Source organism: Sminthopsis crassicaudata, chromosome 5 (genome assembly GCF_048593235.1).
Source record: "Sminthopsis crassicaudata isolate SCR6 chromosome 5, ASM4859323v1, whole genome shotgun sequence".
Taxonomy (NCBI): Eukaryota; Metazoa; Chordata; class Mammalia; order Dasyuromorphia; family Dasyuridae; genus Sminthopsis; species Sminthopsis crassicaudata.
This window is the reverse complement of record NC_133621.1, coordinates 33,394,799-33,417,174: the sequence shown is the minus strand read 5'-3', so window position 1 is coordinate 33,417,174 and position 22,376 is coordinate 33,394,799. Positions and strand designations below refer to the sequence as shown.

Sequence of the window (22,376 nt, the reverse complement as noted above, 5' to 3'; positions counted from 1 at the left end):
TACCCTCATGTACAATGCTCCATGATAAATGCATTAGACAAGAATAAAGTGAAAAATTACATGTGTACAAGGAGATAACTGCTATTGACAGGCAAATGCGGGAAGATTTTGTGGAAGAATCAGCACTGAAGCTGGGCCTGAAAGAACGGGCCTCCCATTGCCCTTCCAGGCTGCAGTTTCCCCATCTATGAAGGGAAAAGTGGGAAATGAACGCCCTCAAGGAGTCTGAAGTTTTGTGGTGGTGAAAGTTGGGGTAAAGATGATACGGAACGAGCTCTCGATGCCCGATGTCCTCCAGACGTGGTGTGATGGAATAAGGGAAGGGATTCCCTCCTACTTTTTTCCTTGGTGATCTCATCCCCCAAATCTACCTATCTAGCTCTGCTGCCCTCCACTCTCATGTCGCCAACTGCCTCTCAGATATCTTAAACTGGATGTCCAATAGACATCTTAAATTCATTATGTCCAAAACAGACCTCGTTATCTGTATTAAACACTTATCGCATGCAAGACACCGTGCTACCCTCTGGGAATATACATATAAAAGTGAGACAGTTCTTTCCTCTTCAAAGACTTCACATTTTCTAATGATTCTCTGGGTCAATCAGTCAGTTTCATATTATCTGAAAGAAGGAAGGCCCCTTGGACTAAAGAAAAAACTTTCACAAACAATGCTAATATTGTCCCCTATTCAATTTAGATGAGATATAACTTTTTAGTTCAGGATTGGAGGGGAAAAGTGAATTTGAATAGAGTAAATTATATAAACTTAAATTCGTTTGAGTCCAAGTTGATCGGGGTAATCTGGAGTGATGGAGAGAGGGCTAGACTTGTAGTTAGGAACACTTGCATTTGAATTCTCCCTCAGACAAATATTATCTCTGTGACTCTTAACCTCCCTGCTCCTTCCTTTCCTCAGCTGTGAAGAAAATGAGTTGGACTTCCAATGTCCATTGCAGGTTTGGTTCTGTGAGCCAAAGTACAATGGGGGGCCTGGTGTTGGGCGGTTTGGTTAGGAGGCAGAAGGCAGGGAGAAGACTGGCAAAGGATAGTTTATAAGGGAAAAAAGAAGTCTGGGAGGAAGTCACCGAGTGGGGAAAAGGAATAGAACAGGGAGGCTGGAAATCATGATAATTCGTATAAGTGAACACTTTGCAGAATTTGGCTTATTTTTTATAATCTGTGGCAGGGCCACACAAGACAAAGCTCCACCATGGCCTGTGTGGCTTCTCAAAGATGCACCCTATGGGGAATTATAGTCAAGAGGAGGAAATTTAGGGCACTAATGGCATACACTTTTAAGCTGGCTATCTATATATTTCTAATGGCTTCCAATTACTTAAAAAAAAAAATCCATATCATTCTGTGCATTGTCCAATAAAACTTGATACACAATTTAGTACTTAGTATATTTTTTGAGATTATTTTGAAAATGAAGATCAAGAGGGCATGAGAGGCACAAGACACAACTTTTTATCAAGATCATTATTCATCAAAAATACCTTTTTATTTTTATAAAACTATTTTTTAAAATTTAAAGCCAAGAGGTTAATTTACTATTGTAAATTCTTATAGGCCTATTTTCATTAAAAATAAGTTTACTAAAAGAAAGATGGATAGAAAAAGATATTCATAAAAGATATTTTATTTACTATTTTACTATTTACTAAAGTGAAATTAAAATGTAATGGTGAGCTAAAAAAGCTTTAAAATCATGCCTTCTTTGAGGATAATGTTTCCTTGAAATGACTAATTATAACAATGTAAGTATGAGGAAATGGGAGGAAACAATACTTTTAAATGGACAGATAGTGGACCTTCCCGAGATCAACCAAATGATCTGGCAGGAGCTTCTGCTATCTCCCAGGTGAATCTGACATTGAGGTCTAAAAAGGCCAAATTTCAAACATCTGAATTGAATTTGGCCTTGGATCAAAATCCATATTGAAAGAAGCCAGAAAAACTGCTGAAAACTAGATTCTTATTTAATATCTATTCATTAAAACTAAATATATGGCAGGCACTCAAGTGTCAGAAACATGTATTTTAATTCCATTTGACAGTGTTATTGATTGAAGAATGGCCCAATGCAAGAAAATATTTGCAAACTGAAAAATTCTATATTTAAACATGTTAAAAGTATTAACATTCAGTTCAGTTTAGTGGGCCAATACCGAGTTCCATTATAATCAGTTCTTTCCAAATAATTTGCATTTTTTGGAGTCTAAAAGTGATTAATGAGGAAAAAAAAATAACAGATAACCAGGAACTAGAAGGCTGACCTAACCAGTAAACAGAACAGGCAAGCGCTTATATGGAACACAGAGCAATCTGGAAAATAATAACCAAGAGTTAAGATTTATACAGTTCTTATGATATACCTGGCATTGAACTAAGTGATTCACAATTATTTATCCCCATTTTACAGGCGAGTAAACAGAGGCAAAATGAGGGGAAGTAATTTCCCCAGATCACAGAGCTAGTGTCTGAGGTCACATTTGAACTCAGGTTTTCCTGGCTCTATTCACTGTGTCCCCTAGCTGGCCCTGGCTGAACCTCTCTTCTCAGGAATTCATTCCTTTGGATCAATGACAGTTTTCTTCCACTTCAGTCCCCTTCATGCCTGTCAGATAAAGCTCTCTCAGCCTTCTTAATATTGCTCACACACGGCGTTCCATCTCCAGTCTTGGGGTCTTTGCCCCGGCTGTCTCCCAAGCCTGGGAGCTGCTTTTTTGCCACCTCTCCCTCTTCACACTTCTTCAAGACTCAGGTCAAGCACTCCTTTCCACGGGGCTCTCATTCCCCAGCTGCGAACCTACTGTGGGTTTACCTGTCACAGTGTTTGACCTAACTAAGCTCCTTAAGGGCAGGATCTATGTCCCTCTTGTCTGTGTATCTTTAGCACACCTCCCTTTTTACTTTGGTAAGTATTTAAACAAAAATGTGCCTTTTGAGATGCCAAATTCATTATTCATTTATTTTATCTATTTGCTTCTTCTTTTTCTTCTTCTTTCCCCCCCCCCCCCCAGGCATGGGTTAAGTGACTTGTCCAGGGTCACACAGCTAGGAAGTGTTAAGTGTCGGAGACCAGATTTGAACTCGGGTCCTCCTGAATTCAAGGCTGGTGCTCTATCCACTGCGCCACCTAGCTGCCCCTATTTGCTTCTTAATAAATATATTTTTAGAAATGTGACAGCATTCATACAATACAATTAAATGTGATGACAACACTAAAAAAATTCTTATTAGACTGAATGGTCAACTAAAATTCTAGAAAACAAAATCCTGGATTTAATTTCTTCTATACCAAACAGTAAAGAAAGTAAAAGATCAGCTATAGAGAAACCTTTCTGATAAAAAACAAACAAACAAACACAAAAAGAATCAGAATCAATTAAAATCTAGGTTCAAATTATAAGAGATTTGAAAGGAGGCTTATGTGAACAGGAAAAGAAAAAAGACAAGTTTATTTATTCTTCAATTAGGGTTTTTGTCCATTCCAGATAAAAGCTTAGATTTTTTTTTAAATTTTTTTTTTAAGTAAGAAATTCAGGGGCAGCTAGGTGGTGCAGTGGATAGAATACCAGCCCTGAAGTCAGGAGGACCTGAGTTCAACTTCAGACACAAAACTTCCTATCTGTGTGATCCTGGGCAAGTCACTTAATCCCAATTGCCTTAGCAAAAATAAAATAAAATAAAATAAGAAATTCAGAGAAGCACAGCTTTTGGGAGTGGCTCAGGAAATGTACTTTCCAGTTCCTTTTCTTTAGTAAGGTATCCACTTAATTTTTCAGTATTGCCCACAATTAAACTTCAGGAACACCAAAATCTATATTTGTAAAGGGAAATGTTTTAAAGACCTGACAGAAGACCTCTACTTCTTATTCACTTCTTCAGCATTTTCACATTTTTGTTGGGACAAGATTTACTTTCTCTTGTGCATCACACAAAGGAGCCAACTCAAAGGCTTTCTTAGTGAAGTTGGCTTATAGTTCCAAATGCAAAGGTAGTTGTTTACTTCCTTCAGATACATCCTTTGGAGCAGCATGCTCCAAGGATCTGCAAATATACCATAATAAAAGCAGGAGAGTTTTGATCCTGTTTTAATCAAATGTTAAAATGGCTGTTTTTTGTTTTTAAGAAATGTCTGCATTTCTCCCATCACGCGGCTGACCGATAAGGCTGTTGGCTCCACTACAGTAATATTTGGCCCCCAAAGTCTGGAAAAACTCAGTCTCTTATTAAAAGGAATGTCCTGCACAAAAGACTGGGTTCTTTCAATAGTTACTAAGAAACATACCCTTCTGCAACACTACTGTTTGTGAAGCTGTCCATTTTGGGCTGTGACACTTTTCTAAGTTCTGTGCTCAGAGACTGTACTCAGGGACATGAAAGAAGGCTTAGGTGATAAAATTATGTGACGCACTCCTTGGGCACCCATGACAAAGCACTCTGGCTGGTGTCCAGATACTTACAGATTCTTTTCTGCCCATGGTTTTGCTGTGAGAGCGGGAGCGGGAGATGGTGCTGAAGAAAGAGTCCTTCTTGGTAGCAGATAAGGGTGGGGAACCCGTGAACTCTCTTCCTCCAGGCAAGCTGTCAATGCTTGGAGATGAACTGATGTTCTTAGTACTGTGTCCTGAAAGAAAAGGTAAAGAAGCAATAATGAATCACTAGCAATTCGGATGGACTGACTGACTGATGATAGTTAGACTTAAGGTGTCAAGGATTCATGAGACAACTCATTGACATTAATATTATTGACATATGGAAAGGGAATGAAATATTAAAATGTATGCGTTGCTAGGCAATAGTTTTAAAACTACTTTCCAATAATGAAATACTAGAATAATATTTTATTTAATAAAATAAAGTTATTTCCAAATTTCAATAAAAAACCACTTCTGAATATGTATATATGCAAATCTATAAACAGAGGTATATACATGTATATACACACATACATACATACAACACACATATACAGATCTACATAGTTTTCTGCATATGGTTCTTTTTTTGTCCTAATTCCCATCAGCCCCCCAACATTAATGAGTACTTCAGCCCCTTTAAGTTTTCAGAAGGAACTTGATTAAATGACAGTGTGAAATGATCCTGAATAATGAAAATCAAGGCATGTTAAGTTGCACAGAGTGACGGGTGAAATTCTAGGTCTTTCAAGTAAAGATTTCAAGAAAACTTTCTTTACTTTTTGCTCATTACAAAGTATGAAAGCTCTCTCCCTCAGCCCTTCTGCCTTTTGTGGCCCTAGAGGCACGGGCAGCTTTGCTAGCCCCCAGGATGGCCTGCCTTAGCCTTGCAGCCCCCAGGATGGCCTGCCTTGGCCCTGCAGCCCCCAGGATGGCCTGCCTTGGCCCTGCAGCCCCCAGGATGGCCTGCCTTGGCCCTGCAGCCCCCAGGATGGCCTGCCTTGGCCTTGCAGCCCCCAGGATGGCCTGCCTTGGCCTTGCAGCCCCTAGGATGGCCTTCCTTCCTTAGCCTTTCCTCTCACCACCATCTTTAGCACTAGAGTCAGGTCTAAGGGTAGGAAAGACAGGCACTGTCTGCCATGTGACAAATTAGACGGAAGGACTGACATAGAGATGAACAGAGAAGCACTGATTAGGTGATTATGGGGAGAAACATAATAATAATGATAGTAATTAGCATCCTGCCATGGGCTGTGCTGATTATTATCTCATCTGATCCTGGAGGCAAAGGCTAAGACATCATCTTCACAGTTAAGGAAAGGAGGTATGCAGTGACCAAGGGACTTGCCCAGGTTCCCATGGCTAGGAAATGGCTGACCCCCATCTCAGTGCCCTTTTACATTTTATAAAAATACTTGTTTTATCGTCAGAAGATTTAATGCAGAGGACAGACATCCTCGTTCTCGGGTGTTCGGCCACACGCCTGATGTGGCTGACTTCAGAGTAGCACAGGGGCCCGCGAGGAGGGGATCCCGGGGGGCTGCCCAGGTATGTGGCTCAGCAGGGAGGCAGCCTGGTGGGTCGGAGGCTCCTGAGGAAGAGTGCTGGGATAGAAGTATGAGAAGGGAACCGAGGGGAGAACCCAGGGAGGCAGAAAGAGTTCCCTGCCTTCTAAGGGGGAGGCAGCACGCCGATAGCACACAGACCACATACACGGGGAGCTGGAAGGTAATCTCAGCTCTAGAAGGCGGCAGGGCAGGACCCTGCGAAGGGAGGATTCGAACTGAGCCGAGCAAGAGGGTAGAGGTGAGAAGAGAAGGTATTCCAGGCACAGGGAAAAGCCAGTGAAACGGCCAGAGTCGGCAAACAGAGAGTTCTTTACAATCTGTATATGAAGAAGAACATGGAACCAAGGGAGCCAGAGGACAGAGAGCACAGAGGAGAATAAAGGTAAGAATGCTGGAAAAGTGGGATTGGGCCAGATTGTAAAACCTCCCAAGGGAAAAGGACACTTTGTTGTGAATCCTGGAAAGAGCCATGGGAGTGACGTGGTAGGGATGACATAGTTTAGTTGAGGATGGACCAGAAGGGGGACATGCTTGCAGCAGGGAGACTGATTGGGAGGCTGTTTTGATAACCAAACGGAGAAGTGGGGAAGAGGATCTGAACTAGGGTGACCACCGTGTGAGTAGAGAAGAGGGGATGTATGTCAGAGAGCCAGGGTGCCTTCCACAATGGGGGGGGGGGGGGCATTGAGAACAGGCCAGGGCAGGAGGAGAAAGAAAATGAGCTCGGTTTTAGATAGGCTGAATTTGACATCCAGGTGGGGACACACTCCTCTCTTTCTCTCCCCCTCCCTGTGTGATACACACACAGAGATAAATATTATCCATCCATCCATCCATCCATCCATCTATTTATCTATCTATCCATCCATCCATCCATCCATCCATCCATCCATCCATCCATCCATCTATTTATCTATCTATCTATCCATCCAGCCATCCATCCATCCATCCATCCATCCATCCATCCATCCATCCATCCATCCATCCATCCATCCATCCATCTATTTATCTATCTATCTATCCATCCAGCCATCCATCCATCCATCCATCCATCCATCCATCCATCCATCCATCCATCCATCCATCCATCCATCCATCCATCTATCTATATCTCCATCCCTTTCTGTCTGTCTTTCTTTCAGAATCTGCTGCAGAACAATGATATGAGAGGAAGCTAGAGAAGAAAAAGAGACACAGAATGGGAGGTTTTGCCTTCATCTTCAGCAGAAACAGCCTTATGGGGTCGTCAGGCAGCCAAGCCACAGGGCACTAAATAAAGTAAGGGCAGAGACCGTTTCTCCAGCCCGGGCACGGTGCCAGGCACAGAGCCTATGTTAAATCAATGTAGGAAATATAAATGGTAGGAAGATACTGTGGAGGGAACTCTCCTGCCCCATGTGAGGTGCAGGGAGCCTCGGGATTTTTCCTACTTCCCCAGCAGTCAGCACCCTCTCGGAGAGCACTGGGCGGCAGCGTACACCTCCTTTGGGGAACCCTCTTGCTGACTCTCAGCTGTGTGAGGCCGGGGACTCCCCCTTGCCGCGGGCCTTATAGCCTCAGCACCTGGCAGAGGATCTGACACTGAACAGGAGCCTCGCAGATGGCGTCTAACTTCCTGGCCCTGGAGATGTGCGCACAACTTTGGGCCTATTTGCACTTATCTAAGTAGCTCTGGTTTGGATTCCCCTTTTTAAATCAGATTTTCTCTGTGACATTAAGAATGTTTTTGTGAGATTCTCTGTACCCTGGAGTGGCAGGGCCAAGAGAGTGAAAAACAGTCCTTGGGGTGCAGCCAGGATTACCCCGCTGGGAGAACTTCAGGCCCAAGTGCTCTATCACAGTCCTCCTGTTTCCTTTTACAGAGTCCCATCTCCTCCTTTTAGAAGCCCGGGGTACTTGGCTGTCTCGGAAGGGAAGGAGTCACTCCTCACCACCTTGCCACACTTCTGCTGGGACCCTGCAAAGGCGAGGATGCTGGGGCCACGACTCACGCTCTTCCAGCTTCTTGGAAGGCCTCCTCACGTCCTCTCAGCTTTATCATTTTCTTCCCAAAGGTCTTCCTTAAGACGCAACCTCTCCCAAAAACTCTCCTGCCCTACTCTCTGCTGGCTCCTCCCACTTCACGCCTGGGTGCAGATGGAAACCCGCATCATAGAAAGCAAGGTCCTCGGGGCAATCTCTCTGGGTACAGAAGAGGAAATTAAGCCCCAATTTAGCGGAAAACCAGAGGTCAGACCAGAAGGCAGATCTTGTTTCCTGGTCTGAGGCTCTTCCAATCTTTCAAATCAATTCAAGTGTATTCAAAATGGTACCTGTTTATTAGAAAAACAAAACAAAACAAAACAAAAAACAACGGGTTCATTCCCCAAACCACCTGAAGCAGCATCGGTGATATAAACGGCAAACTGTCCTCCCTAGCTCCCAGCTGTGCCACGTGGGATAAAGTACTTAATTTCTCTGACTTGTTTCCTCATCTGTAAAATTGGAATGTAACATTAGTTCTGCCTCCCTGGCAGGGAGATCACACCTGAGAGAGAGTGGAAAGATGGCGATGCAATCCAAGGTATTCTTGAGAAACACAGGAATTAGGAGGGCTAAGTAAGGCCGGTTCGCCAGACATAACACAACATCATGTGATTAATGCCTTCACATCACTGTCATTTCTATAATATCTAGTGAATTTACACGTCACAAACAGTGGGCTCCTTAAAATGCCTTGTTTGCTGCTTCTAGGCTGCCCCTCTCCGCTATGGGGGTTGTGATCTAAGAGGCCCTCTACTTTAGTCATTAGCTCATCCCTAGACCACCTGACACTGGAGGCACGATGGCCATGATAAAGAAGAAAAACTGTTTGAAACTCCACATGGGGTTTCCTAATTGAATAAACTGTGATTTTTAAAAAATCAATAAATGTTTGATTTTTATATTTATTTTATATACACACAAACTCAAGAAAAATCTCTTGGGCAAAAAGGGGTCATGAGTGGAAAGAGTTTAAGACGGCCTGAGTTAAAGGACTTGTGAGTTTTGATGGTCTCCTCTATTCAATGAGACTATCCATCCTAAACATGCTGGGCAAATCAAGAATCAAGAGAAATTGAATGAGCTCAGTGTTAGAAGGAATAATCGACAAATCAGAACTGTTCAAGCTGTAAAAGACATTACAGATTGATCGTCCGGGCCTCCAACCCCCCAGAATGAAGGGCAGAGCCAGGCCCCCCAGCTCTGTGTCCTGACACCACATCTTAGGGTCTTCCATTATTCCTGGAGCTCTCTAAAAAACGGAGTTCTCTGTTCTACTCTAAACAACTGGGTTAGTCAGGATAAGGGTTTAAAATGTACTAGTAGAGCCTCTTCTAAAAAAGGAAGTGATTTCTCACAGCAGAGATGGCTCTGATAATCATAGAAGACAATAATCATAACTCTTCTCTGTGCTATCAGGAATGCTTGTGATTCCTCTCCCCTAGTAGGTTCTGAGCTCTTTGGGGCAAGCACCGGTTCTGTCTTTCTTTGGATTTCCCTCTTTTGTTTTCCCTAAAGGTAGCTGGGGGAATATAGTAGGGAGAGAAAATTGTGATCATTCTAGTTTTTCAAAAGCAGCTTTAATATAATTTGAAAATTTGAGTCTTAGAGGTTAACTGTGTATGTTTTATTACGAATTTTCTTTCTGTTACTGTTGATTACCTGTCTTTACTTCCATTCATCCCCCCTTGGATCTTAAACCTTACTATCCAAATTTAAAAAAAGCAGATATAAGGCAACATCATAGCATTTTTACTTTAAAGTATAAACTGCAGCCTGGAGAGATTTGCATGAACTGATGCTAAGTGAAGTGAGAAGAACCAGGAGAACATTGTATACAGCAACAAGATTATGTGATGATCAATTCTGAAAGACATGGCTTTTTTCAAAAGCGAGGTGATTCAGATCAGTTCCAACACTCTTGTGATGGAGGAGAGCCACCTGCATCCAAAGAGAGGACTGTGGGAACTGAGTGTGGACCACAACATAGTGTTTTCATCTTTTTGTTATTTTCTTGCTTTTTTTTTTCTTTTTGATCTGATTTTTTTTCTGTAGCATAATTGTAGAAATATGTATAGAAGAATCACACATGTTTACCATGGATTAGATTACTTGTTGTCTAGAAGAGGTGATAGGAGGAAGGGAGAAAGAACAATTTGGAACGCAAGGATGAATGTTGGAAACCATATTTGCATGTATTTTGAAAATAAAAAGCTGCTGTTATTTTTAAAAAGGGAAAAAAGTAAAAAAGAATAAAGTATAAACTTTAGAGCATATTGCATTTCTTTCACTAATGCAATCTTTTCTATCAAAGACTCAATCCTGGAACATTTTAAAAATTGCTTTCTAAACTCTGAACTGAATTAGAATGTGGTTTGGACTTCAAAATGACTAATACCAGTAATATCAAACAAAAGAGAAGTATGTGTTTTGTCTTTTTTTAGTTTCTTTATACATTCAGAAACCAGTGTATCTTTGTCCTTTTTTATTTAGTATCTATCAGCTATTTTTGAAAAAGACCTTTTCAGTCTTCCCAAATACATTTTCAAAATCTCTCCATCCTTATGGAAGGCTGAGAAATGTGTCATTAAGTATACCCTGTTAACCACAGATATCTAATAATAATAGCTAGCATTTATATAGTGTTTTAAAGTTTGCAAAGAACTTCATATATGTTGTTTGATCCTAACACTATACAGATAGATGTTACTATTGAGATAGGTATTATCATTATCCCCATTTTACAGATGTAGAAACTGATATTAAAAGATTAAGTGACTTGTTTAGTGTCATCCAACTAGTAAGTGTCAGAGGAAGAATCTGAAGAGATCTTCCTGACTCAGAGTCCAGCATTCTATCCACTTTACCACTTAGATGTCTTAATTTATTTACATGTTTTTTCGTTTAATTTTTTTTTTTCATTTAGCAAAAATCCATTCCATTTCCCTCACATTCATTCTCCCCATCCTCAATTGAGAACATAAGAAAAACAAAACTCCTGATACAAAAATGTAGTCAGGTAAAACAAATGTCCAAATTGGTCATGTTTGACATTTAACACTCTCTCTCTCTCCCTCTCTCTAACTGGTTGCATGATTCCTCACCTCTCTTCTGATATAATGATTGGTCTTTATGATCAGAATCCTTAGTCTTTCAAAGTTGTTTCTCTTTACCTGCTTATTGTCACTGTACAAATTCTGCTCACTTTATTCTTTACCAACTCCTATGATTTCCTCCAGATTTCTCTGAAATGATTCTCATTATTTCTTATAACATAATAGTGTTCTATAACATTTATATACCATAAATTGTACAGTCATTCCTCACCCTCTCAGATTCCAATTCTTTGCCACCTCAAAACAAAACCAAATACAAACTATAAATATTTGTGTACATTCTTAGACTTTGTTTGTCTTAGGACTAACCTTCCCCTTGGTCTACTCTCTTTCTAATTCTCCTTTTTCCCTTTTGCCTCCTATTTCCCTGGACAGTGACATGTATTTTGGTCTCCAACTCTGCTTGGGTATATATGCTTGGCTTCCTTCTTTTGACTAGTTCAGATGAGGGTGAGGGTCAAGTATCAGCTGTACTCCACTCCTCTTTGGTTCTATACCCCAATTATGTGAGAGAATTTCCTCTAATGTTCCTTCTCTCTTTTCATTCTTCTAAGATCAACACTACCTAACAGAACCACTTCAAAGCCTTCTGCTATGCTTAATTCATTTCCCTCCATGACCCCTGCTGCTGACAGAATTAAAGCACTTTATCCTAGTCTAGTCCCTTACCTCTGTTCATTTGGGTTTGCACCTTTTTTATGTTTCTCTTAACTCCTATGTTTGAACATCAAAATTCCTATGCAGCTCTGTTGATTTCAATAGGAAGTCTTCTAGAAGACTTCTTGGAAGCCTTCTCTTTCATTAAAGATCTATTTTCTCTCATGTAGGATTATGCTCAGTTTTTCTGGGTAAGTTATTCTTGGTTTAGGAATATATTCTAAGTTCTCTGCTCCTTTATTGTGATGGCTGCTAAACTGCATGGTTCTGATTGGGATTCACTGGTACTAGAATTATTTCTGGTTTCTTGCAATGTTTCTGTTTGTTTGTTTTTAACCTAAAAGTCTGAGATTTGGCTATAATGCTCCTAGGAATTTTTGTCTTGGGATTTTTTTCAGGAAGTAATTGGTAGATTCTCTTTATTTCCACTTCGCCTTTTGGTTCTAATGTCTTGAAATGGAACATCAGGCTCTTTTTTGGGTTATAGTTTTCAGATAGCCCAACAATTTATATATTTTTTCTCTTTTCCAGGTCATTTTGGTGTTGTTGCTACAAGATATTTTGTTTTCATTTTCTTCTGTTTTTTTTTTTCAGTCTCTTATATATATTTTTTATAATATTTCTTGATTTCTTGTGGAGTCATTAGCTTCTATTTGGTTAATTCTAATTTTTCAGTGGTTTGTTTTCTTGGGTAAAGTTTGATATCTCTTGTGCTAAGCTGTTAATTCCTTTCAATTCTTTTTTCCAGAACTCTCATTTCTTTTCCATTTTTTCCTTTGACTCATTTCACTCATAAAAACATTTTAAAAGAGTCTAATTTTTGAATTCTTCTTTCATCTATAAATTTATGTTCTTTTAAGTAGGTATTCTTGAAAGTCCTCTATTTCATTAAAAGTCTATCCCTCCTCTCTCCAAGCTGGGATTGTATTTAATTTTGCTGGGGAAGTTATTTTTGCCTATAAGCCTGTATGGAATTGCTTTCTGGAATACCACATTCCACGCTCTCTGGATTTTTGGCTCTTTTTCGGAGAAATGAACTTGTGGGATTAGTGATGTTCTAATTGAGATATTACTAACTTTTACTTCCTGGAGACATGTTTGGAAAGACTTATTAGATACAAGGGAGGAGAAGCAGAAATTTGAATACATTTTCACTGTTGGCTGTATATCACAGGACATACCTATGATACAGAGAACACTTCAGTAATTCCTGTTTGAAAGACAGTATGGTGTAGAGGAGAAAGCCCTGGATTTGGAGTCAGGAAGATATGAGATATCAAGGCTGATGCTAAACAGACCCAAATGAAAGCCTTAAACTTGGCTGTCAAAACTCCTAAGTGCTCTTTAAAATGGGACTGGAAAATATTTAGCCCTTTGAAAGATTGTCTCAGACTCATCTGCTTAGGAGTAGAACATTTTAAAAGTAAAGAAAAGAAGGCATAAAGGTCAGTCACTAACTTGCCCAGCATTACCCACTAACTTTTAGGAAAAAGGACTAAAATTTAGGGGCTTTTTGACTCTAAGGCAAAATGCATGTTGAAAGCAAGCTACCAAACAAATCCATGAATGTGGCCATGAAATCTATAGAAATATTAATTTAAAAATTTACTAGTGCCTATGATATGCATTCTTTTTAATAAATAGGCAAAAGAGTACAGGTAGCATTTAATTAAAGTTACAAGGAGGTAGAAACCATGAGTTACTTCAAAACTTGAAGCTTAAAGAGCTCAACCATTTTATTAGAGCAAACAGGAAACAAACTTACAAAAATTTTGTTATAAACCAACGAATTACAACCGAATAGGTTGGTCTACAAATGAGACAAATGAGGCTAAAAGTAATGTCTGACCCAGGCGCTGAGACACTGCCAAAAGTCAATCAAGGCAAAGGCAGGACATAAAGATGTATTCTTTCCTCCCAAGGATCAGCCCTGCCTAAAATTTTGACTCCCTTCCCAAGGATTTAGTAGGTTTTCCAGCTTTAAGTATGTAAACTAATTTCTTCAGCTAGGTCTCTGCTGTCCCTCGGGGGTCCTGTAAGGCACACTGTACACCTTCCACGGAAAGCCGACTACCCCTCCCCAGGAGGCTCCTGAGGCTTTCTTCCTCAGCCGATGGGCCCTTTGCTGACACCATTTCTGGTTTTCTGTTTGAAGCCTGGTCCCTGGAGGTGCCAGATCGAAGTGGGCACGTCTGGGAGCAAAGTGGAAGATGGGAAAGTAAGGGAAGGCCGGAGAAGGGAGAAGACTTTGTGTTTGTTCCTGGGGGTGACAGGGAAGCACTGGGTTACCGAGTGTGTGTGTGGTGTGTAAAGTGGTCAGACCTGTGCTTTAGGAAAGCCCCTTGGTGGGTGATGGAGGAGGGACTGAAGTGGGGAAAGCCCTGGGGCAGTTAATTTCTCCTGCCTCCCGCTCCCTGACCCCTATATAGTTATTGCAACAATCCAGACATGAGGTGATGAGGGTCTGCCCCAAAGTGGGGATGATATTGGAGCCTTGGGGGCCGGGTAAGAGAGATGAGGGATCCTGATCATGAGGGCCTGGGGGGAAGGGAAAAGTGGAGAGGACTCAGGGAGAAAGATAATGAGCTCGGTTATAGATACACTGAATTTACTACTGGACCCCCAGTTTGGGACAGTTGGAAGATGTCAGAGGTCAGTGAAGAGCAAGATGGGGAGATCTGAGAATCTCCAGCACAAAGATGGTGATTAAGTCCCCGAGAGCTGGTAAGACTCCCCAGTGAGCAGTCCAGAGAGAGGTGCAGGGCAAAGACTGTGGGACACCACGGCTGGTGAGCAGGGATCCAGCAAGGAGGGGTGGTCAGATCCGAAAGGGGAGAGACGGGAGAGAGGTTGGGGGAGTGAGCGCTGAGAAAAGGCTGCTGGATTGGGCAATAAGCCCCCAGCAAGTAACCCTGTAACTGTTTCCAGAATGACAAGGTTAGAGGCTGGTTTTTAAACAGAAGCGCCCCCAAACTTTCCCTCCTTTCTCACCTGTCACCTGTCAAAGTGCCCCCCGTTCTCCCAGGCTCCCTGGCTCAGCACCGGGGCCTCATCCCCCCCACATTGGGTATAGTGCTCTCCAAAGTCTCGTCTCTCTGGCTGTTCAGCCTTCCCTGCCTTTCACCTGGACTCTCCAAAAGCATCTGAATTGGTCCTTCTGCCTCAAGTCTTTCTCCATCCTCCAGGATATTCCTCAAGCCTGCCCATGTCACCACTTCCCTCAGTGAGTTCCATAAGTCCCGGGATCGTGCCGTGCATCTAGGACTGTCTGGGAGTCCTGGTCCCCTGGCTTCCTCCAGACACAGCACAAGTCCCACTCTCCATGGGAGGTTCTCTTGGTGTTCCCACCGGCTGCGGTCTCGGAGACTGCATTTCACATGGATACACTTTGCTATTTACATGGTTTCTCTCCCATAAGAATATAAGGTACTTGAGGGCAGGGACTGTGTTATCCTTTTATTCCCAGAGTTTGGCAGAGTGCCTGATACAGGGTAAAAGCTTAATTAATGCTTCTTGACTGACTGTAACATATTCAATGTAAGAAACAAGAGATTTTCAAATCTAGAAAGATAGTTTCATGAAAAATGGAATTCTCTTTAGAAAAAAAAAAAAAAAAGCAGCCTGCGGCTACAACATAACCCACTTTTCCTGAAGCAGTATTAGCTCATCTCCCATCATAATCCATTCTCTTCTCTGCCTTTCTATCAAGGATCCAAAACCAGTGGCCCATAATTCATTTAAGTAAAATCTGCTCCACCTACATACATTCTACATCATATATGCCATATTCTCCCCATCTCCATTGTATGTCACATAAAATTCATTTTACATGCATGCTGGGTTTTATTTCGCCTGTAGTATTTTGCTTAAGAATTTCCTAATTGTTGGAACGAATGATGCTTGGGATCTACACGCTTAGGAGAGCAGCTGAGTTCATCTGAGAGCCTTGGAGAGTAAAGATATTCTTGATTTTGGCCTCAAGAAATTCCGGAATTCTATGTCTCTCTTTCCAAGTAGGAAAGATGATCATCTCTCTTCTCCAGAGCTTTTACACCAGTTCTATCTCTCATGAGACTATACAGATTGCATCATTACTAGCTCCACCAGTTAGGAGAATCTTATGCAAAATGCTTCAGACCTGAAGCTTGGCTTCTTAGAGAGCGTATTTCAAAAGTTTTAGTGCTAATTTAAGCTACTAAAGATTTTGGGGACACATATATAATATTAAGTTTAAAATGAAAGAAGAAGTAATGACCATTAGATGTAAAAATCTTTTACCTAAAACAAAAGTCTGTCCTAAATCCAGAAGTGAAGAATAGTCATAAATTGGAAAAATGACTTGCCTATAAACCCAAAGGGCAATGTGGTATAGTAGAAAGGTGCTGAGCTTGGAGTGAGAGCATCTTGATTGTATTCCTTGTCCTGCTACTTGGGTGAGGCACTCACACTTTCAGACCTCAGTTTCCCTGTCTATTAAATGAGTTGGACTAGACCACCTCCGAGACCTGCTTCAGCTTTAACTTTATGTTAGTTAGGAATTGTTATCCACCGGCTCTCTGACCATGGGTAAATCACTTTCCCTCCCTGAGTCTCAGTTTACCCGTCTCTATAAAAAAGATTAAACCAGATGGTTGCTAGGAGATATTCTAGCTCTGATTTTCTATCATTCTCAGACAGAAAGAGCTTAAAAATCAGATTGTGACATTTATGCAAGGTTACCCCTAAGGAATGAAAAACTTGTAACAAACTATAGTCAACTCCTGATTATTCAGTCATTATTCAGGTGTGAGTTCTATGGCCTTTTCTCCAGGCTTCTGCCTATTTCCATGCTTATCAAAAATTCTATCAAAGGGAGCAGGACAAGGTAAGAGTCAAATGTCTCTCTCTTCTCTTCATTGTTAGCCCCTGTGTTGGAGAAGAGAGGTCAAGGGATGACCACATGAGAATTTATATTTTCTACCTAACCGGTGCTCCAAGGGCACAAATAAAATGAGAAGTACCAGCTTCAAAGTACTGCCGATGTCTGCTTTTCACAAGTTTAGACTTCAAACGACCGTGGTTTAAAGGCGTGCTCACAAGTTGGCTATGGGCTTCTCAAAATTCATTTTCCCAGAGAAATGATACTAAAAATGATGAAACTAGCCTACAAAATTAAATTTAATGCATACCATTGATTCATATTATCTCGTGGTGACATGCAGCACACTGAATTAGTCTATATATGCTAGTATGCAACATGCATATATGGCAATGTGTATATCTACCTATGTCTGTCTGTCTCTCTTTAGATGCGAAAGCAATGATTTGGGCCCAGAAATGAGTAAGAGGGGAGGACTGAATTGGATAAATTTGGTACAATATTCAGGATATCAAAGATTGGGTTGGCCTCTAATGCAAAAACTAATTTTAGAACACTGATGTTTTCCTGGATAGGTGCAAATCATAGAATACTTTGACCTTTAAGGAATCAAAATTGCAGGAGATCTAAGAGGCAACCCAGCCCTGGTCCTGAGGGCTGTGAGCAAACCGGTGCTTGGGATGCTTTTGTCGACATGCAGCAGAAATAGCATAGAAGGTATCGGTCAAGACATGTATCACCAGAAAATTATGTGGGTTTGGGATAGGTTAAGAGGGGATCCCCTCAAGTATTGCAAATCATTCCTGAAATTCTGAAAGGCCCAGAGGAAGCCCCTGGGATGCTGTGTAGGCCAAAACCACAGAGGCCCAGATGAACTGTAGTTTACATTGGGGCAATGAAGACCCCCATTGATGGATTCATCAAAATGGTGGGAATAAGGATCTGGAGCTTGGTAACTCTCAGCCTTCTTACAGGACAGCTCAGGGCAGTAATTAAGGCTGCCAGGAAGACTTCACCTTCCTTGAGGCAGGCCTGGCCCTATATGCCTGCCATTCTCTCCATTACCAAGGTTCAAGGACAGTCCCCCAGGGACTAAGCCAGAAGGCTTAGGGCTGGAGGTACTCGTGAGCTGGGAAAGAAGTGAGGCTGTGGAAGTGGGGGGGGGGCCCTGCATGGAGACGGGATTATCCCCTCAAATCCAAAGAAGACTCTTCCTCTTTTTTCCACCCTCCTTCCTCTCTCTCCCAATTCTCCCTTTGGCTGAGTTGAGGAAAGTTCTGGGATGGGCTTTCCCCTCCACTATTACAACAGCTGTAAGTATTAAAGTGCCAAGAAAAGAAGATTAAGCTGGGGACAGGAGAGGACTTTCCCCTGTTCATTGCCCACTGGATGAGGAGAAGCAGAGGGATGTGGTGTTGGGAGGAAAGTGTCCCAACGTGAGGCAAGGTGGAAAGGCTGCAGCTGAGAGCCATGTCACCAGTTGTTCATTCACTTTTCGTGACTCCACTGGGCATTTTCTTGGCAGAGACACTGGAGCAGTTGGCCATTTCCTTCTCCAGCTCATTTTACAGATGAGGAAACTGAGGCAAACAGAGTGAAGTGACTTGTTCAGGGCCACATGCTGTTAAGTGCCTGAGGCTGGATTTGAACTTAGGAAAATGAGTCAGTCTATCTACTTTGCCATCTAGCTGTATTTAGCTGCCTCTGACACTTAATAGTTGTGTGATCATAAGTGTCTTACAACTTTGCAGCCTGAGTTTTCCCATCTATAAAATGGGAATCAAAATACTTATACTATCTGCCTCACGGAGTTATTGAGGAAAGCGCTATATAGGAGTTACAATTAATACTGTTGAGGAAGGAACTTCCAAGGACACTAGGAAATAACCGAAGGAAGGAAATTCATATCTAGGGTAAACATTTATATGTAAAATACCCAACAAAGGCAGCCATTTCTTTGTAGAGAAGGACTTTATAATAACAATGAGGTGCCTGAACCAGGTGAGACTTTAGTCTCCCTTTTCACTAAGATCAGGTGATTATATTGTAGGAGCTGGTTGTATCATAAGCACCTTAAGTTAATAAAAGAAAAACGCAATAAGCATTTGTATTTGTACCTTTGAGAAGTTTTACACCTCACTAGATTAAAAAACAGCTTAGAATTCATTAGAAGGGATCTTGTAACCCACCCTCTCCCCAAACTGCCTCAGTTTCAAAGATATTATAATGAAATCTAGAGTGATTGCTCCACGAGAGGTGCTGATGGTGAATTCTCTTTTGAATAACTTTTTTACTCAACTCTCTTTAAAGAATGCAAGTGTTCTCCTTTGTCTTAGAAAGCCCTGGCAAGTTAATAAAATGCTCTTTATTTTCCATTATCTCACCATTAGTCACTGCATTATGATGGTTTGTCACAGTACGTTTTAATTCTTTGATAAAAATTGTAATACAAAGGCCTACATTTTACTATTTATTTCAAAATCAGGCAGGAAAGTCTTTTGAAGTAGAAGTACATGCTGTTAATCACAGCACACTGATGCTTAAACTTAGCCCATATTAAGCTAAGACTGTCATGCTGCAGCTCCTTAATCTATGCAGTCACACAAGTGAAGCGTGAAAACAGACTTTTTCCGGAGGAGAAACTAGGAGTCAATAGAGAGCCCAGCCCAAAGCCAGATTGAGCATCACTTGGGTAGGATGCATCAGAGAGCACTGTTTTGTTCGAAACAACAGCGCCACTTAGTGGCCAGACAGTAACAGTGACGTGGGAGGTGCTGCAAATGGAAAATAAAGGAAAGCAAAAATGGCATTGGGGTTTGGAGAAGACAATGATAATGCTGCAGGCAAACAGAGATATACTATGTCACCATAGTAACTGTACCTTGGAGGTCAGTTAGATTCTGGACAGGAACAGAAACCTGAGCATCGCTTCCTGTAACTACATCTCCTAGATTTCATAAGAAAAAATAATTAGATTTCATAAAAGAAAAGTAACTGAATGAAATTTTCTCTCCTTATTCCAACTTTTTCATTTTATCCAACCCCTGAAAACAAAGAACATAACTTGGAAAAAAAATCAATGGAACAATTATTTTTAATAAGGAAATGAAAAAAAATTAAAATATCTTTTAAGAAAGTTTTTTTTCTTTCATCATGCATCCAAAAATAACTTATATCAAAGTATTTTGCTATGTGAACTTTATTATTTCTGGAAGTCTTTCAAAATGCTTCCCCACTTAAAAAACAGAAAAATAAAGCTACTATGAGTTTTATATTCAATCCTTTTTTAAAAAATTGAGTCACTTAAAATTAGCTTCCTTTTACATTTGTTAATATTATCTATTAAAAAACAGGCGTGCTTTAAAAAAGACAATTCTCTCTCACATCAGAAATCATTCATCTTTAAATAGACTCAAGTGCTCTTAAGTATTAGACAAAAAGTGTTTTTAAAATAAGTGTACATTTTTTAGTTCCAAATTAAGTATTTAAAAGATCTGATGAGCTACCATATAAGAGTGAGAAATGTCAATGTGCACATAAATATATATAAGGGATGGCATCCTCTTGAAACAATAGTTTCTTTTTGTCATGTGACCTTTGAAGGGCCAAGGACAAGGGCCCTCATAAGAAGAGTGGAGGTTGAGTCGGGGCACTTCTTCCCCTCCTAAATCCTTTGAAATATTCAGAACATAACCTAATTTAGAAAGGTTGGGGGGAGGGGGGAACTGAACTTTCCTGGTTGGTTTTCTTGATGGCTAGCTCAGTAGTCAGCATAATCAATACCATATCAGTGGGTAGAAAATGATGCAAACTCCTATGTTGCTTCATGATTAGCTGGTGTATAAAAAGTAATGATGTTCAGTCTTTTAAACTGGTATCACACCAAAAAAAGGCTACATATGATTAATAGGTTCAGTGGTTCCCCTTTGGTATTTATACAATAGTGAAAAATCCATTTCCGAATTAAATGCCATCCCTTTGGTGCCCTGGGCACTTGCTTCTGCTATGATTTGCAACATGATCAGCTCATTTAGAATTTGCTGGGTTGTAATTACATTCCCACAGATCAATTAATAGCATCCCTTTTTATATTTCTCCCGTAACTGAAATAAAGTAAAACATCTGCCTGACAGGAGTTTAGAAAATAACAAAAGCATGGAGTTTGTAGACTATAAAATAGTCATTAATTGACACATTAAAATACCTCATTTCTCTTTCAGAGTTGACTTTCAATGATCTGCGTTCATCTGTTTCATCCATTTTGTCAATACCTGTGGCGGCTTTAAATGTTAGTCTTGCCATCCATAGCCTCCCTGCTACCCCTGGGTCACTTCCTCTTGCTGCCTTAGTTTGTGGTCAGGGAATGCAAGCTAATTTTAATCTCATCAGAGCCCCACATAATCAGGAAGGCAAATCTGTTATCCCCTGAACCACAAAGTATATTCCTAGTCAATCATAAATTAGTTTTGGATTATCCATAATACTGTTTTTCTATATCAGCATGAATAATCAAGAAATGGAATATGTTATGAAAACCATATAAGCATTTTTATCTTTGTAAACAACAATTTTTCAAAACTTGTGAATTTTCCAGCAGAGTACGCTAAAAAAGATATTACATTTTCCCCCCTCAAAGGCACTGTGCATATGACTGATTACTGCTTCTACGGATAGCTCTGAGATAATTTAAAATCATGTCCCTAATACTAGGTTTCCTAACAGGCTGACTACTGTGCTGTTTATCAGACTGGCTGATACAATTTTAAATTTATCAATGAGGCAATATAGTTGGGCCTGCTTAAGAGAAGGAAACATGAGCATTCAGAAATTATAGCAAAGACTCATGCTCCACTCTAGGGTTAAAGGGCTTATTTTTAAAATTTAGAGATTTCCATACTTGGAAGGCCCTTAGGAAGTATCATAATTCACCGCCTCATTTTACTGATGAGGAAATTGAGGTACATAAAGTTTAGAGACACATCTGGGGTCCTAAAGCTGGGCACACAAGAGCTGAGACCAGTTACAACGCTTCCCGGTTCCCAGTCTCGTGCTCTCCCCTCTCTCTTTGATTTCTGATTTGTTCGTTTCAAAGCAACTCCCCAAAGAAAGCTGTGCCCACTTTTGTATTTTAAAAATGCCCGAGCATCCCCTGGAGAGGAGCTGTCCGGAGTAACAGTGGCTGCTCCACCACCATTCTCAGAAAGAGGATTTCGGTGTAGCTGGCTACCTCAATGGCCAGCTATGTCACTTTGGGCAAGCCACTCTCAGGCCCTCAGTTTCCCCATATGTTAGTAAGAGACTGGACTAGGAAATCTCTACGATTCCTGGTGGCTCTTGCTATGATTCTGTGAAAACACAAAAGAGTTCTTAAGACGATCGCTTTCTTTCAGTACAGGGATTGGTTACAAAATACCCCAGTGATCCCTGTGTTCCAAACACTTCACTTAAGTGTTCTGTCGTCTCCTTAGGATTGGGGACTGGGTTTTCATCGATTGTTCCATCTCTTCGCACTTCCTCTCTCACTCAGTGGTATTAATACTTGACATTTCCTTAGAGACACAACTTTATTCTGCTAGAGTCATTTGGCTTGGTTCCTCAGAAAATTTAAAATACAGTACTTAGAGACTCTCTGACTCATTTGCCTGCCATCAGTTAGAATTACTACTGACTATAGCTTGTTATCAAAGCAATATTGAAATTATATTTGTTCAGAACAATAAAACAG

The 22,376-nt window shown here is 40.8% G+C and overlaps 1 protein-coding gene and 1 long non-coding RNA gene across 2 annotated transcripts in view; one reads left to right on the top strand and one right to left on the bottom strand.

Annotated features, from left to right (window-relative positions):
• TBC1D5 (TBC1 domain family member 5) overlaps positions 1 to 22,376 on the bottom strand; it is a 578,427-nt gene that overhangs the window by 45,599 nt on the left and 510,452 nt on the right. The window contains exons 23-24 of the mRNA XM_074269720.1: positions 19,533 to 19,598; positions 4,476 to 4,639 (exon numbers count right to left, since the gene is read on the bottom strand). Of these exons, the coding sequence (XP_074125821.1) occupies positions 4,476 to 4,639; positions 19,533 to 19,598 (230 nt within the window). The remainder of the gene's footprint in view (positions 1 to 4,475; positions 4,640 to 19,532; positions 19,599 to 22,376) is intronic.
• Positions 3,021 to 5,166, top strand: LOC141544054 (uncharacterized). The gene is made up of 2 exons (XR_012482529.1): positions 3,021 to 3,054; positions 3,680 to 5,166. It is a non-coding gene; the product is annotated as an uncharacterized LOC141544054 (long non-coding RNA).